General features: G+C 51.2%; 1 protein-coding gene across 4 annotated transcripts in view; it reads right to left on the bottom strand.

Annotated features, from left to right (window-relative positions):
- Positions 1-12,782: 12,782 nt before the first annotated feature.
- UBE3B (ubiquitin protein ligase E3B) overlaps positions 12,783-14,550 on the bottom strand; it is a 65,995-nt gene continuing 64,227 nt past the window's right edge. For all 4 annotated transcript variants that reach the window (XM_045365889.3, XM_045365891.3, XM_045365890.3 and 1 more), the window contains one exon: positions 12,783-12,989. In XM_045365889.3, the coding sequence (XP_045221824.2) occupies positions 12,795-12,989 (195 nt within the window). In that variant the 3' untranslated portion in view covers positions 12,783-12,794. The remainder of the gene's footprint in view (positions 12,990-14,550) is intronic.

Raw genomic sequence — 14,550 nt, 5'->3', positions numbered from 1 at the left:
TGTTGCCAAGTCCTGTCCTTCCAGGACTGGCTGTCACAGGCCGGATGTTAACAGTCGCATTCTCAGACCCCTGCCTCTGTATCTGTCTCCTGGTTCACCAGCAAACACTTCTCTGAGAAACCACCCGGGTGCAGGGCAGACACCACCACTCAGCAGGTGTTTCTCTCATGTGCCACCAACCTGGGAAAAATGGAGCAAGCTTGCTTTGGGGGCTGGGAGGATGGGGTATTTAAAACATTTGCTCTTCTGCAGCGCCTTTCAAAAGCTCTATCAAGAGCCCAAAGCAAAAGGAAAGACGCGTACCCATCTGTACGCTGAGCAAATATCCTCGCATATTTTGAACCAGGTGGGAAAAGTTAATAAAAGCCCTACAATCGAGAAACATGACTGTGAAGCCCACGCTGCCAGTGTTTGCATACCATTGCCAACTCTCAGAAACAATCCATCCCATTGCACAGAAACATGGGTTTTGAAACACACAGCAGCCTGCTTTTATTTAAAGTCGTGATTCCTTGCTTATCATAGATTTTTTTCATAATTTCGTTTTGGAAAATACTGCACACAAATATTACTCGATCACTGAGTTTGTGGATTGTGGGCACTTCCTTACATTTTGCACCCTTGAAAATGCCTCCCCCTCCTCCAGGTCAGGCTCCCTGGAATGGGGTATTTAGTGTCATTTCCAGAGACGAGCTGGCAGTTGGCTGTTCCCTCGGAGAGAAGCCCGCAGTAACAGTGACACCAGCCCGCACTGTGGAAGGGCTTGCTACATGCAGTGCCCTGAGCCAAGTGTTCCACAGACATTATCTCATTTGAACCCCATAGCAGCCCTGGAAGGAGGCATTAGGTGGGGAACCGAGTTGTCCTGGGGAGTCAGTACCAAGATGTGGGCCCTGGACGCGGCCTCGTCACTCACAGCCCCGTGCTCCTCAGCTCCCACCCACTGCCGCTTGACAGTCGTTTTAATCACTACCTGGGCTGCGGTGAACAATGCCAGGCTCTGATAGATCCTGCTGTCTTCATTTCTCAACCTAGTTTCCCTTAACTGATATTTCATGGCTATTGTTAATGTGCATTTTTCACTGAGTAATTTCCACAGCCCGAACTTGTAACACATCCCAATGACAAACGTCCCTGGTTCGGAAGTCCCCGTCAGCGGCAATGTCACCCTTGCCGCTGCCTCGACACCTTCCGACAGCCCATTCAGTTTTATGATCGCCCTGTCCCAGTGATCACTACTGAACCTTTAAGAATCCAGATGCATTTCAAGTTTAATTGAATAAAATTCTTTGTATAATGAATTCCGCGTGAATGCTACATAAATCAGTGCCTGGAAGGATTTGTGGCTCATGCCTCCCCTCTGGCGGGGCCTGGGAATCTGGCAATACCGACACAAGCTGGAATAAATGCGTCTTTGCAGTCAGTCCAGCTAGGGGAGGGTGGCACAGTTTGAACTTGCCTTGGCCTATTGCTTTTCTTCTCTGTGAGTCCTCCTGGAAGATGGTGCTAAAGTCCCACAGAGGCAGGGACAGGCAGGTTGCGGAGACCTAGAAACTTTGGGGACGTCCCTCGTGTTCTCCCATTCCACAGAATCAGAAACTTCTCAAGCTGTGGTTTGTCACCTTTGGAATGCACACACACACATTCACAAATTTGCATCCAGTCGTAGGAAGTCCAAGGAACCTCCTGGTAAGAATCCATTTTCTAAGGGAACCCATGTAACCCTCTTTGGGAGCTAAGCTGGGATTCCCAAGGTCACCTTCAGCAGCCTGTTTCAGGGTCAGATAGCCCCAGCCTGGAAGTGTGAGAAGGTGCACTTGGGGCTGGCTGGGAGAGGCTGCCAGGTGACCTTTGATGCTTGTAGGGTTGTGGGGTGTGGGGAAGGACTGTCAAACAGCTGGCTTGGGCATTGGTCCCAGGCAGGCTCAGGTTCAAGGCCAGCTCTGTCACCTCCTACCTTGGTGACTGGCCAAGTCATTCCATCTCTCTCGGTCTTGCTCCTCCATCTGTAGAATGGGAATCATAACATCCACCCTATGGGTCACTGGGATTGTTTAATGAGGTAATACTTAAAAGAGTAATATCACCCCCTGGCAAATGTTAACTCCTGTTATTACGGTTGTTTGCTATTATTACTATTTGAATTCAGATTCCATCTTTGTCACTTCCAGCATCTCCTTAAGCAAATGGTTGAACCACTCAAAGCCTCTTTATCTTATAATGCGATAATAATACCAATTTCCAAGAGTTCAGAAATAAGCCCACAGGCCCCAGACATGATAGCAGCTCCAAAAAAGTAGCTTTGTTGTTCAGTCATATTTGACCCTTTCGAAAGCACGTTCTAATAGCTCATCCCCAGGTGACGCTGAGGACAGCCTGGCAGCGCCTCTGGTCCCTCAGGCTTGCCGAGAGGGTGGGGGAGACAGGTGGCCTCCAGAGGTGGCCAGGCATAATCAGATGAGAAGGCGGGGATGTGGCTCCAGCAAACAGGGCCGAAGTGAAAAGGAGAGTGACTTGCAGAACAATGAGAGCTGAGCGCGGTCTCAGACATCATTGCTCTCATTTTATAAATGAGGAAACTGAGGCCTGGAGAGGAGAACTTTTTTTTTTTTTTTGAGATGGAGTCTCGCCCTGTCACCCAGGCATGGAGTGCAATGGCTCACTACAACCTCTGCCTCCCGGGTTCAAGTGGTTCTCCTGCCTCAGCCGCTGAGTAGCTGGGATTACAGGTGCGTGCCACCACCCCCAGCTGATTTTTTGTATCGTTAGTAGAGATGGGGTTTCACCATGTTGGCCAGGCTGGCCTCAAATTCCTGACCTCAGGTGATCTGCCCGCCTCAGCCTCCCAAAGTGCTGGGATTACAGGTGTGAGCCTCGGTGCCCGGATTTTTTTATTTTATTTTATTTTATTTTATTTTTTGAGACCAAGTCTTACCCTGTCACCCAGGCTGGAGTGTAGTGGCGTGATCTCAGCTCACTGCAACCTCCATCTCCTGGGTTCAAGTGATCCTCCTGCCTCAGCCTCCTGAGTAGCTGGGATTATAGGCGTGCACCATGATGCCTGGCTAATTGTTTTTGTATTTTTAGTAGAGACGGGTTTTGCCATGTTGGCCAGGCTGGTCTCAAATTCCTGGCCTCAAGTGATCCACCTGCCTTGGCCTCCCAAAGTGCTGAGATTATGGGCGTGAGCCACTGCGCCCAGCAGAGAGGAGAACTTAATAATAAATCTTAGTAAGGACCACACATAGAGCACTGATTACGTCCAGGCATCTTGCTAAGAACCTTACATTCAATAGTTCATTTAATTATCTCAAGAGCCCGTGAAGGTGGAACTCTTAATATTATCACCCCCAACTTACAGATGAGGAAACTGAGGCCCAGAGAGGAGATAGGAGTTTCTCAAGGTCAGACAGCTCCAGGAGGCAGAACCAGGCTTTAAATCAGGGCTCTGTGCTTCCAAGCACCATGACAGGCATTTCCTCAACTCCTAGCTCTATGCTCAATTGTACCACAATGCCAGGTGCTCATGTCTTTCTAGTACTCAGAACCCTACAAGGTACGTACAGTTATCCTCCCCATTTCACATGTGAGGTAACAGGGGCACAGAGGGTGAAGTCACTTGCTCAAAGTCACATCACTTGCTCAAAGTCACACAGTGTCCACAGGGGTGATGCTGATTATAATGATATCATTATCAATAGCTGAGACTTACGGAGATTTCCTTATCACCAGAGCTTTTGAAACCATCTCAGCAGAGCTAACCTTGGAGAGCACCTTCCTTGCACGCTTGGCATGTATTCCCCACAACAGCCCCACCAAGTGGACATTAGTACCTTTGCGTCGTAGACTCAGAAACCGAGGCACAGGGAGACGGCACCTTGGCTGGTGTCACGCGAGAGGAAGAGGTCCAACTTGGATTTGAACTCAGATCTGCCTGTCTCCAGCATGCTCCCTGTGGGCAGCGGCAAAGCCAAGACAAGGACCCTGCTCTTCGGGTCCCCCTGGGGTGGCCACCCTGGCACAGTTGGCAGTGAGGGTGTGACTGGCAATCAAGTGGGGCAGGGCTTCTTCTCGGGGGAAGAGAAGGGACTACCAAAAATCCAGGAGGGGCTGGGCATGGTGGCTCTTGCCTGTAATCCTGACACGTCGAGAGACCAAAGCGGAGGAACGCTTGAGGCCAGGAGTTTGAGATCAGCCTGGGCAACATAGTGAGGCCCTCTTTCTTTCTTTCTTTCTTTCTTTTTTTTTTTTGAGACGGAGTCTCGCTCTGTCGCCCAGGCTAGAGTGCAGTGGCACTGTCTTGGCTCACTGCAAGCTCCGCCTCCCGGGTTCACACCATTCTCCTGCCTCAGCCTCCCGAGTAGCTGGGACTACAGGCGCCTGCCACCACGCCTGGCTAATTTTTTGTGTTTTTAGTAGAGACAGGGTTTCACCGTGTTAGCCAGGATGGTCTTGATCTCCTGACCTCGTGATCCACCCGCTTTGGCCTCCCAAAGTGCTGGGATTACAGGCATGAGCCACCATGCCCGGCCAGAGACCCTGTTTCTTAAAAAACAAAACAAAAAGCCCAGGATTGATGTGAGCACCTGTAGTTCCAGCTACTCGAGACTGAGGCGAAAGGATCGCTTTAGCCCAGGAGCTTGAGGCCGAGTGAGCTATGATCGTGCCACTACACTCCAGACCAGGCAACAAAGCGAGACCCTGTCTCAAAAACAAACCCCCAGGAGGAAGCTAGTTGCCACAGCTACAAGTGCTCTGATGAAGAATGAGAAGCAAGTGCCAATTCAAGGCGGCACGGGGCAAAGGCACCCTGGAGAACGGAGTGCGTAAGTGGCGTGAAGGTGTCCAACTGACTCAGGACTGGGGCGGGGAGCTAGGTGACCTCTTCCCCCTGCCCCTCACCGCTGAAATGCCTCCCAGTGTGAGCTCCCAAGGCACCGGTCCTTCAGCCCTCATCACTGGCCATCTGCAGTGCCCATGGCCCTCAGTGGTCAGCAGGCGCCTTTATTTACAATCACCTTGGAAGGGTCGAGCAGACATATGTTGCTAAGGGTCGTTTATTCTTGTTTATAAAATTTATGGCTTCACCTCGATTACACACTGTCAAAACAGAAAGAATTGGGCCCAAAGTCTCTTGCCGCATGACTGCCTCAGACGTGCGTACATCTGTTAACTCCGTGGGAGCTGTAGAGGGAAATAAGGTTCACTATAACTCAAAAGCTTGCTGCCCTGCCACGAGGTGTGAGCATCAGGCCTTGAGAAAAGACATCCAGGCGTGCACGTGGAGAGGGAGGAGGTAAGGTCTGTGAGTGGGCATGCCAGGTGGCCTCAGGACTCTGCCCCAGCCCGGCCAGGAACTCTCGCAAGGTGCTTTGACTGGGGAGTGGAAGAGAAAGAACTGTATTTCTATGGTCCTTAGGGGTCCAGCTGCAGGATCCCAGCAGCTGGAAAGAGTTCTGAGCCTATGGCTTTCCACCTGCCGACTTCAGCGGGGAGAGAGAAATGTTGACTCTCTCACGGTTTCAGGGAGTGGAGATCGGTACGAACTTTCAGGAGGGCAATTTGTCAATGTGCGTGAAAGTCCTAGAGATGTGTGTACCTTACGGTCTTGCAATTCTGTGTCTGAGAATTTTTCTGAAGGAAATAGACACATTGGTGGAGCTACAAGAGTTTTTTTGGCTTTTTTGTTTTTGTTATTTCAGTGCAGGAAATAGACATACGGGTGAAACTACAAGGGTTTTTGTTTTTGTTCTTGTTTTTTTCCAGTGCAGAAAAGTGCAGCTCATTGCAGTGAAAAATTGGAAACCAATGCCCAACAATAGCGAGCTGGATAGTTAAATAAGTAAAATATTAACCATAAGGGACTGTAAGAAATACCATAAAGCCACTGAAAATGATGGTGTCTACATATTTACTACTATGAAAGAGTGTTCACTATCATTAAGTGAAAAAAGAAACCCAAATTACAAAATGTTACATATAGAATGACCCAAATCCTAAAAAGAAACATACATGTGTTTATATACACCATAGAAAAATGCATGTGTTACTAATATGTATCTCTCAGTGGTGGGAAGATGGGCGGTTTTAACGTTCATTTTCATTTTGTCTGGATTTTCTAATTTTCCTACAATGAATTTGGGCTGGATTTGACAAAGGCTTACCGTGTGATACACATGAATGAAAAGAAACCGACAAGTGGTTTCTCTGCCTGTAAATAAATCATCTACCTCCTGTGGGATGGCTGGAGACAAGAGAGAAGCTCCTTGGAGGGTGATACTCCATGCCACATTCCAGCCCCCTCACGTGGAGAGGGTGCCCTCCAGTAGCCAAAGCCATCATGGTCCCCTGAAGTCTGGAAGCCTGGAGAATGTGCACCGTGTTCCCTGTTGGAGGCAGCTGGCTGTGCAGAGTCCAGCCTGCACGTAGAAGCCTGGCTTCCATTCTAGGGTAACCGAGGAGGGAAGAAAAAGGAACCTGCCCCCACTGAGCTGCCCCGGGGGATCACTGCACCAGCTTTTCCCCGCTCTGTTGAGATGTTGGCATTTCTCTTCCTCCTCTGTTGGTTGATGCATCTTTATCTTGAACAGGGGTTGAGAGTAGACAAATAACTTTCATGTTTGTGATCTCATAGAGATTTTCATCCTGGATTATCACCGTAACTTTTCCTGGATAAGTGGCACCTCAATAGGTAGTGTGATGAGCCCAGTGTGCCAGTCAGCAAGTGGCAAAACCCACCTAAATCCCAGCTTCTGGTGTCAAAATTCAGTTTCCTTTCTCTTCTGTTCTGCTGAGAGCAGGGAAGGACTTATCCCAGGGGTAGGAAAGAGACGCTAATTCCAAGTGATTGCCTGACAGCCTGTGCTAGGTCCAGATTCAACAGGGAGGGGTTTGGGAATCCATTACTAATGTCTGCCATGGCCTCTGGGAGAGGTAGTGGGACAAGTGGCCTCTATTTGACATTTCTGGATTCCTAGGGCACAGCCCTCACAGATCTCAAAGGTGTGGGGACTTCAGAGGCAGCGATGGTCTCCAGACTGCTTGAGAGTGGTCAGGCTGTCCCTCTCAACCAGCCCCCCAAACAAAAGCAGCTCTCCCAACCCCACCACTCCCCAAGAAACTAACTAGCAGAAAGGGGATTTTTCAGAGCTCTCAGGCGACACATCACGGTCATTGATCTCTGAGAACCAAATACTTATAAATCTGACTAATTAGCCCTGACGAGCTCACCGCCATAACTCAAGAATCTATAATTACATTTCACATTAAAGCATGAAAAGTTAAGACTAAAGCCGGTGAGAAATGGTGACATCCCGCACCCCCACTCCATCCCCAGTCTAGGGACTGCAGCTCCGGAAATCACCTCCTTTTGATTGCATTGTTCCCTGGGGTGCTGTTCCCAGTTGTGTGACAAACCAGTTCCAGCTCCCCTCCCCTGAGGTGGCTGCAAACATTTTGTACAGGGGACATTTTTGGGTTTACAGTTTAAAGTGTCCTGCAGCCAAACACCACCAAGAACACATCTGTAGTCGAACAAAGTCAGATTTATTGTCTTGTTGCAACAAGGGAGCTCGCGCACTGTGGGGTGCCTCAGGAAGAGGGTCTGCGCAAGGACTTATTATGGGGTTTTGGCATGTGTTGGGGTTTGGGGGAGGGTTCAAGGAAGCGTGGCTTCGCTGTGGGTTGGCTGCTGTCAGGGAGCAGGGCTATTTCTGTGACTGGGTATTTTAATAAACCTTACCTAGAAGGAGGAAGGAATGAATGTGGCTAAAACTATAATTGAATACACCAGAGGGTCAGGGAGGCGTAGGCCCCAGCCTCGAGGAGGGGGCACCGGCTTGGGTGCCCCACCGTGCATGCATGCGTGTGTGTGTGTCTGTACGTGTGTGGGTGTGTGCGCACACGCACCCAGGACGTGATCGAGTTCTTGGGATGGAACTCGATGATCCCTGCGTGGCCGGCACTGCATGTATGACCTCGTTTGGTCTCAGCAACCAGGGAAGAGTGATCATCCCCATTTTGCAGGCTTGGAGAGATGAAGTGACTTGCTCCGGGTCGTGATGAGAATAAGGCTGAGGCCAGATTCGAATTCTAGTCTAGTTCTGGAATCTGAATCCTGATCCCTGCCCTGGGGCCAGAATGGGCGGGATGCCTTTTTGGATATTTGCTGTTTGGGGACCTACCATCCAACTGCTTCAATTTCTTTTTGAGGATTTACTTCTTCCCATGAGATACAATCTCCATGGGGTTGTCTCATTTTCAACACACCAGAAATGATCTTATTGGTTTCTCCTTTGGTGTCTGTCTCTCAAAATACACTGAATCCAGCTGGGTGTGGTGGCTCACACCTGGAATCCCAGCACTTTGGGAGGCTGAGGCAGGAGGATTGCTTGAGCCCAGGAGTTCGACACCAGCCTAAGCAAGACTGCAAAACTCTGTCTTTACAAAAAATACAAAAATTAGCCAGGCATGGTGGTGTGCACCTGTAGTCCCAGCCACTCGGGAGGCTGAGGTGGGAGGATCACCTGAGCCCAGGAGGCAGACCTTGCAGTGAGCCAAGATCATGCCACGTTGCTAGCTTGGGCAACAGAACGAGACCCAGTCTCAAAACCAACAACAAAATGAGATTGAATCCCAGTGCCTAGAACAGGCTGTGCACACAGCAGGTGCCCACAAATATTTATTGAAATGAATATGAAAGAATGAATGACATCAGTGCCTTGACCAGTCTACTTCAATCCTGAATTTTCTCTGAATTTCCCTAAAGACCCCTGAGTGCACTGAGCGAGGATGGGTTACTGGCTAGAGCTGGTTCATTCACGCCCACAGCATCCTAAAGACAGCCGGCTTCAGGCTCTACTGCCCAGGTCCCCTGAACTGCCCTGGCTCCCGTTCTGCTTGTGGCCTGGGCTTCCAGCCCTCAATATTGGCCAATACATTTCTTTTCTTTCTTTCTTTTTTTTTTTTTGAGACGGAGTCTCGCTCTGTCGCCCAGGCTGGAGTGCAGTGGCGCGATCTCGGCTCACTGCAAGCTCCGCCTCCCGGGTTCACGCCATTCTCCTGCCTCAGCCTCCCGAGTAGCTGGGACTACAGGCGCCCACAACCGCGCCCGGCTAATTTTTTGTATTTTTAGTAGAGACGGGGTTTCACCGTGGTCTCGATCTCCTGACCTTGTGATCCGCCCGCCTCGGCCTCCCAAAGTGCTGGGATTACAGGCGTGAGCCACCGCGCCCGGCCTACATTTCTTTTCTAAGTGAGGCAGAGCTGGCTTCTGCTGCCCTGGCTGATGAAGACCGCTTCTGATGGTGGTTCGGTGCAGGCGGGCAGTTTCTAGCCACCCAGCTTTTGAGTTTGAACACCTGCTGGGATGAGACACCCAGACTATTCACCAGGGGCCCCTGTGATAGCAAACCAGGAGGGGAGACTGAGGAACTCTGGCCCATGCTGCAGAGGCACTGGTGCGTTCACCGTCACTCTTAAGATGTTTGAGACACTCCACACACCACCTAATGGAACCCGTTCCCAGATGCAGCCAAGGAGCCATGTTCGGAGTGGGCACTGATTCTGTCCCGCTTGCGTCTCTGCCTTAGCTGGTAGGGAGACAGGCTGCAGCCTGTTGGGACGTGACTGATGAGCTAAGGAAGTGGTGGAGTCCCTGAACTTCCTGTAGCCTCCCTCTACCCAGTGAGCTTCTAAAGTGCAGGACCGATCGGCCCTTTACTCAGCACACCCTGAAATCCAGCTCTGCCTTTTAACTCTGTGCCTGGGGAGCAGCTGTTGCTCTGCAGCCTCAGGGACACCAGGGCTCTAAGGTCCTGAAGAAGTCCTTTAAAATCCTATGGGAACTCACTGGCAAAATGGATGTGTCTGTCAGTTTCCAGCATCCCCGGTGAGGGTAAGTGGGACAAGCAGTGGAGGCAGCGGGCTCCAGATAAGGAACAGGGCAGCCCCTGGGGCTTGGCTCAAGCTGAGCCCTTTGCCTAGAAGGTTCTCCCACCCCTCTTCTGCCTGCTCACACTGAGCGAGGGCTCTGGAGTATGGCAGACCAGGGTTTGAGTCCTGGCTCTGCCACTTAACCCTTGGGCATGGGAATGACCAGCTCCTGACCTCAGCTTTCCCCATGTGAGTGGGCATCAGAATGGCACGGCACTAGACGCCAGGGACGCTGATCACAGGATGTGGCCATACACCTCCTACTTGAATTAGTTATGACTCTTTCCCCACCACAGAGTGAGCTCTGTGGGGCAGGGATCATGTCCACTGTGTGCACAGCTGTAACTCAGCACCCAGCCTGGGGCACAGTGGGTCCTATGGGTCTGTTTGTTGGCTGAATCTGAACTCCCTGACAGTCTGGCTTCCTGCCCGGGGCCTGGCTCATCTGGCACCATCTGCAATGGTGACAAAACCACCCAGCAGACTTTACACCAAGCCCCTCGTGGGGTGCGCTCCCTCCCCTGGACAGTGTCCCTAGTGGGATGGGAGCAGGTCAGGACAGTCAGTGGGACTAGCTCCTCTGGGAGACAGGAGGCTTCTGTCCGGGCCTCTGACGATCAGGGAAGGTGGGTGAGTGACGTCACCTTCCTGGTCAAAGGCTTGGGCTTACATCCCAGTTCCTCATATCCTGGCTGTGAGTCCCTAAGTAAGTCACTCCACCTCTCAGAGCCTCACCTGTAAGGAGGAGAGAGCACTGCCCCTTCACAGGCAGGAGGAAGTGGGTAACAGATGGAAAAACATTTTGTTGACTGGGATCCACTGACCAAGTTTATTTCGCAAAATCTGTTGCCAAGATCGCTGTGCCTGGCTGACCAGCATTATGGAGAAAAACAGAGGCTGGTCAGGGTCTGCTGGGAAAAATACCCGCATTTCTGTTTGAAGGCTCTGATGATCAGGAGCTCTCACAGCTGAGTAATTACCAGTAACTTACCCTGTGTGACAGAGCAGGAATCCCCGGTGACACCCAAGGATCCCGATGTATCCAGGCACACAGAGGGGACCACGTGGAGTGCATGGGCTGGGGGGGTCCGGGAGCCTTGGTCTGTGGTGGGGGATGCAGAGGCTGAGGGCTGACTCGCCCAAGGTTGTCACGCAGAAGCTTTTTCTGGCTTTGTGGGGTGGCAGTGGCTTGGTTTTGACAGTTGATTTGGCGTCCCTGCTGGAGCTGTACTTGCACACTGCCAGGGCCGTTCTTCTGAAACACCCAGAGGCCTACTCACCTTCGGCCTCATGAAGGAGCCGCGCCCCCCACCCACTTCACAAGATGTCTCAGGCCCCCACACCTCTAGACCATTCCAGTCCACACCCATTCCCACCAGCACCCCATCTTCCCTCTCTCTGGCTCTGAGTGTCCACCTGTGGCAGCAACGTGGGCTGGGCAATGTCCGTCCATGGCCTGCTGGTGGCTATGTAAGGCCGTGTCCCTCCAGGTGTCCATGTTTGGAGAATGAGAACTCTGTATCTGGGAAGGGCTGCAGGGACCATACTCCAGGTCGTTCTGTCATTATTGCTGGGGCCAGAAGAACCAGCTCGCTCTCTTCTTTCTTTAATGACCAGAGCTGTGGGCAGCTGCTTCCCAAACACACCCTGCAGTCTGAGGCTCAACCCTTAAGCCAGCACCCTCCAAGACAGAGGCCGACAACCCCTTAGGATGCTGCTAACATCTTGGGTAGCCCATCATCTACATGTGTCTTGGGTACACTGCTAGGCTTGCTCTGAGAGGCCTGCTCCAGCCCTCCTCATGGTACCCTCTCTGGATATGAGCTAGTTTTTCCTACATCCCGTGTTTTTTTTTTTTTTCCCCAAGACAATCTAGCTCTGTCACCCAGGCTGGAGTGCAGTGGCGCGATCTCAGTTCACTGCAACCTTCTGCTGCCCGTGTTCAAGTGATTCTCCTGCCTCAGCCTTCAGAGTAGCTGGGACTACAGGTGTCTGCCACCATGCCCGGCTAATTTTTATGTTTTTAGTAGAGACAAGGTTTCGCCATGTTGGCCAGGCTGGTCTCGAACTCCTGACCTCAAGTCATCCATCTGCCTCAGCCTCCCAAAGTGTTGGGATTACAGGTGTGAGCCACTGTGCCCAGCCTCCTGCATCCTTAAAAGTGTGGCTCCTGGAGAGAAACAAAGGATCAATTCCAGGTAGGGTGTGAGCCACAGAGAACAGAAGAGAACTATTACCTCCTTCACTCTAGATACTCTCCCTCAATTAATGCAACCCCAAAGCGTTAGGGCCTCGGCCGAGTCCTGCTGTTACCAGTCCACTGACCCCGTGCCGAGCCACTCCCCTGGAGCCTGTCTGCATGAGGCTGGTTTCCAGCACCTGGTGACAGGTCCATGGATTATTCCAGTGAACATCATCTTGTCCGGCTCCAGCCATCGCTCTGCACTGTGGAGGCTGTTTGGCTCCAGCGTCTGACACATCCGCAGTGTTCAGACAAACCACGCGCGCGCACAGCCCCTCTGTATTTCCCGAGCCCTGAACAGTGCTGTTTCACATTTTCAATTTGCCAACAATTTTTAAATCTGGAGATTTCACAGACACTGGAATTTGTGGCTTCTTTTGACAAGTGGGGAGCCTGGCCCCATGGTATCTAGCCTGCGCAGGGCAGCCAGCAGCTGGGGCTGAGCAGCAGCTGCCGGTTCCTGTGATGCCCACCAGCCCAAGTTCAAATTCCGGTTTGACCTCTTCCGAGCATGTGACTTTGGGCGCGTGACACATCTGTCTGGTCTCAAAATCTGTACTAGTTTCCTGTGACTGACGGAACAAAGCACCATAAACGCGGGGGCTTAAGCAACAGACATTCATTCTCTCACAATTCTAGAAGCTGTGTCTGAAATCAAGGGATTGACAGGGTTGGTTCCTCTCCAGGCTGTGAAGGAGAATCTGTTCCTAGTCTCTCTCCTGGCTGCAGGTGATGGAAATCCCTGTATTCCTTGGGCTGAAGGTTCCTCACTCCAGTCTCTGCCTCTGTCTTCACATGGCCGAGTCCTCTCTTCCTGTAAGGACACCAGTCACATCGGATTAGGGGCCCACCCTACTCCTATATGACCTCAACTGAACTAGTTACATCTGCAACAACTCTATTTCCAAATAAGGTCACATGCTGAGGTAGTGGGGGTTAGGATGCATCTTTTTTGGGACAGAATTCAACCCATACACCATCTTGAGGATGGGATTAATAGTATGATCTCAGAGCTATTGAGAGGATTTGGTGACATAATCCAAGAAAAGTGGCTGGCACCTGAGTAAATGTTAATTATGACTATTATTATTTCTACTACACTTTTGAGACAAGACATAAGCCAGGAAATGGCAAACATGTTTAGCTTCCCAGGCCCATACCCATGGACTGCTGAAAGCACATGAAGACACAGTGCAGGAATCAATTAGTAATGTCTGCGAGGAGGAGGGAGCGATGACAAAATTTCCCGTCCTTGAATAAGCATTTCTCCTTTTCACCCCCTCACCCTATGAGATCATTTACGATCTGTGAGCGTGTGGTGGCCCATGGCATGAAGAATCACCTCCTGCCACACTCGCTCTGGAAGCAGCCGTAGTGGGTGGAATGGTGTCCCCCCTGAACAATCTGTCCAAGTCCTCACCCGCAGAACCTGTGCATGGGACCTTATTTGGAAATAGGTGTTTGTAGTGTAACTAAGGTAAGGATCACAGGATGAGATCATCCTGGGTCAGGGTGGGCCCTCATTCAAGGACAAGTCCTTCTAAGAGAAGGAGAAACAGGAAGCCCTAGAGGGAAGGCCGTATGGGGCGGAGGCAGAGATGGGAGTGATACAGCCATAGCCAAGCACGAGGGGGCCACCAGAAGCCAGGAGAGGCGGGGCAGGCTTCTCCCCAGAGCCTCCAGAGGGAATGCTGCCTGTGGACACCATGATTTCAGACTTCTGGCCCCAGAACGGTGGGATGAGAATACATTTCTGCTATTTTAAGCCACCCGGCTTGTGATGTGTTGCAGCAGCCACGGGAAACTAATATAGGAGCCAACGGAATTGTTTTAGAACAGCAATGAGAGTTACCTTCTGACCCGATACTCCACCCCGCCTGGCCCCAGGGCTAAGGAAGAAAGGGGAGACTGCATTTATTGGGCACCTATAATTTGCCAGGTGCTTAACAGATGTGACCTCGTTTAATCCTCGTGGCAGGTAGGAACTATTATCCACTACTTTACAGCTGGGGAAAATGAATCTCCAAGAAGTGAAATGCTGCCTACCCTTAAGTCACTGAGGGTGGGCGTGGTGATCAGAGCTCAAGTCCAGGTCCAAGGTCAAGGCCTGTGCCCTTGACCACTAGTCCACATTGCCCTTGTCACTGGCCAGGGTCACTGCTTGGCCTTCTGTGGCCTCTTTGTCTGGGAACTGCTGTGTCCACAGCCCCTCCTACCCACGGGATCCTGGCCTGTGTCATCAGAGCTGACCAGATCCTAAATGATCTCATAGGGCAAGGGGGTGAAAAGGAGAAATGCTTATTCAAGGACGGGAAATATTTGGTCCCCGTGTCATCGCTCCCTCCTCCTCGCAGACATTACTAATTGATTCCTGC

The sequence above is a fragment of the Macaca fascicularis genome, chromosome 11 (assembly GCF_037993035.2).
Source record: "Macaca fascicularis isolate 582-1 chromosome 11, T2T-MFA8v1.1".
NCBI lineage: Eukaryota > Metazoa > Chordata > Mammalia > Primates > Cercopithecidae > Macaca > Macaca fascicularis.
The sequence above is the reverse complement of the archived record's forward strand: the minus strand, read 5'-3'. Positions and strand labels throughout refer to the sequence as shown.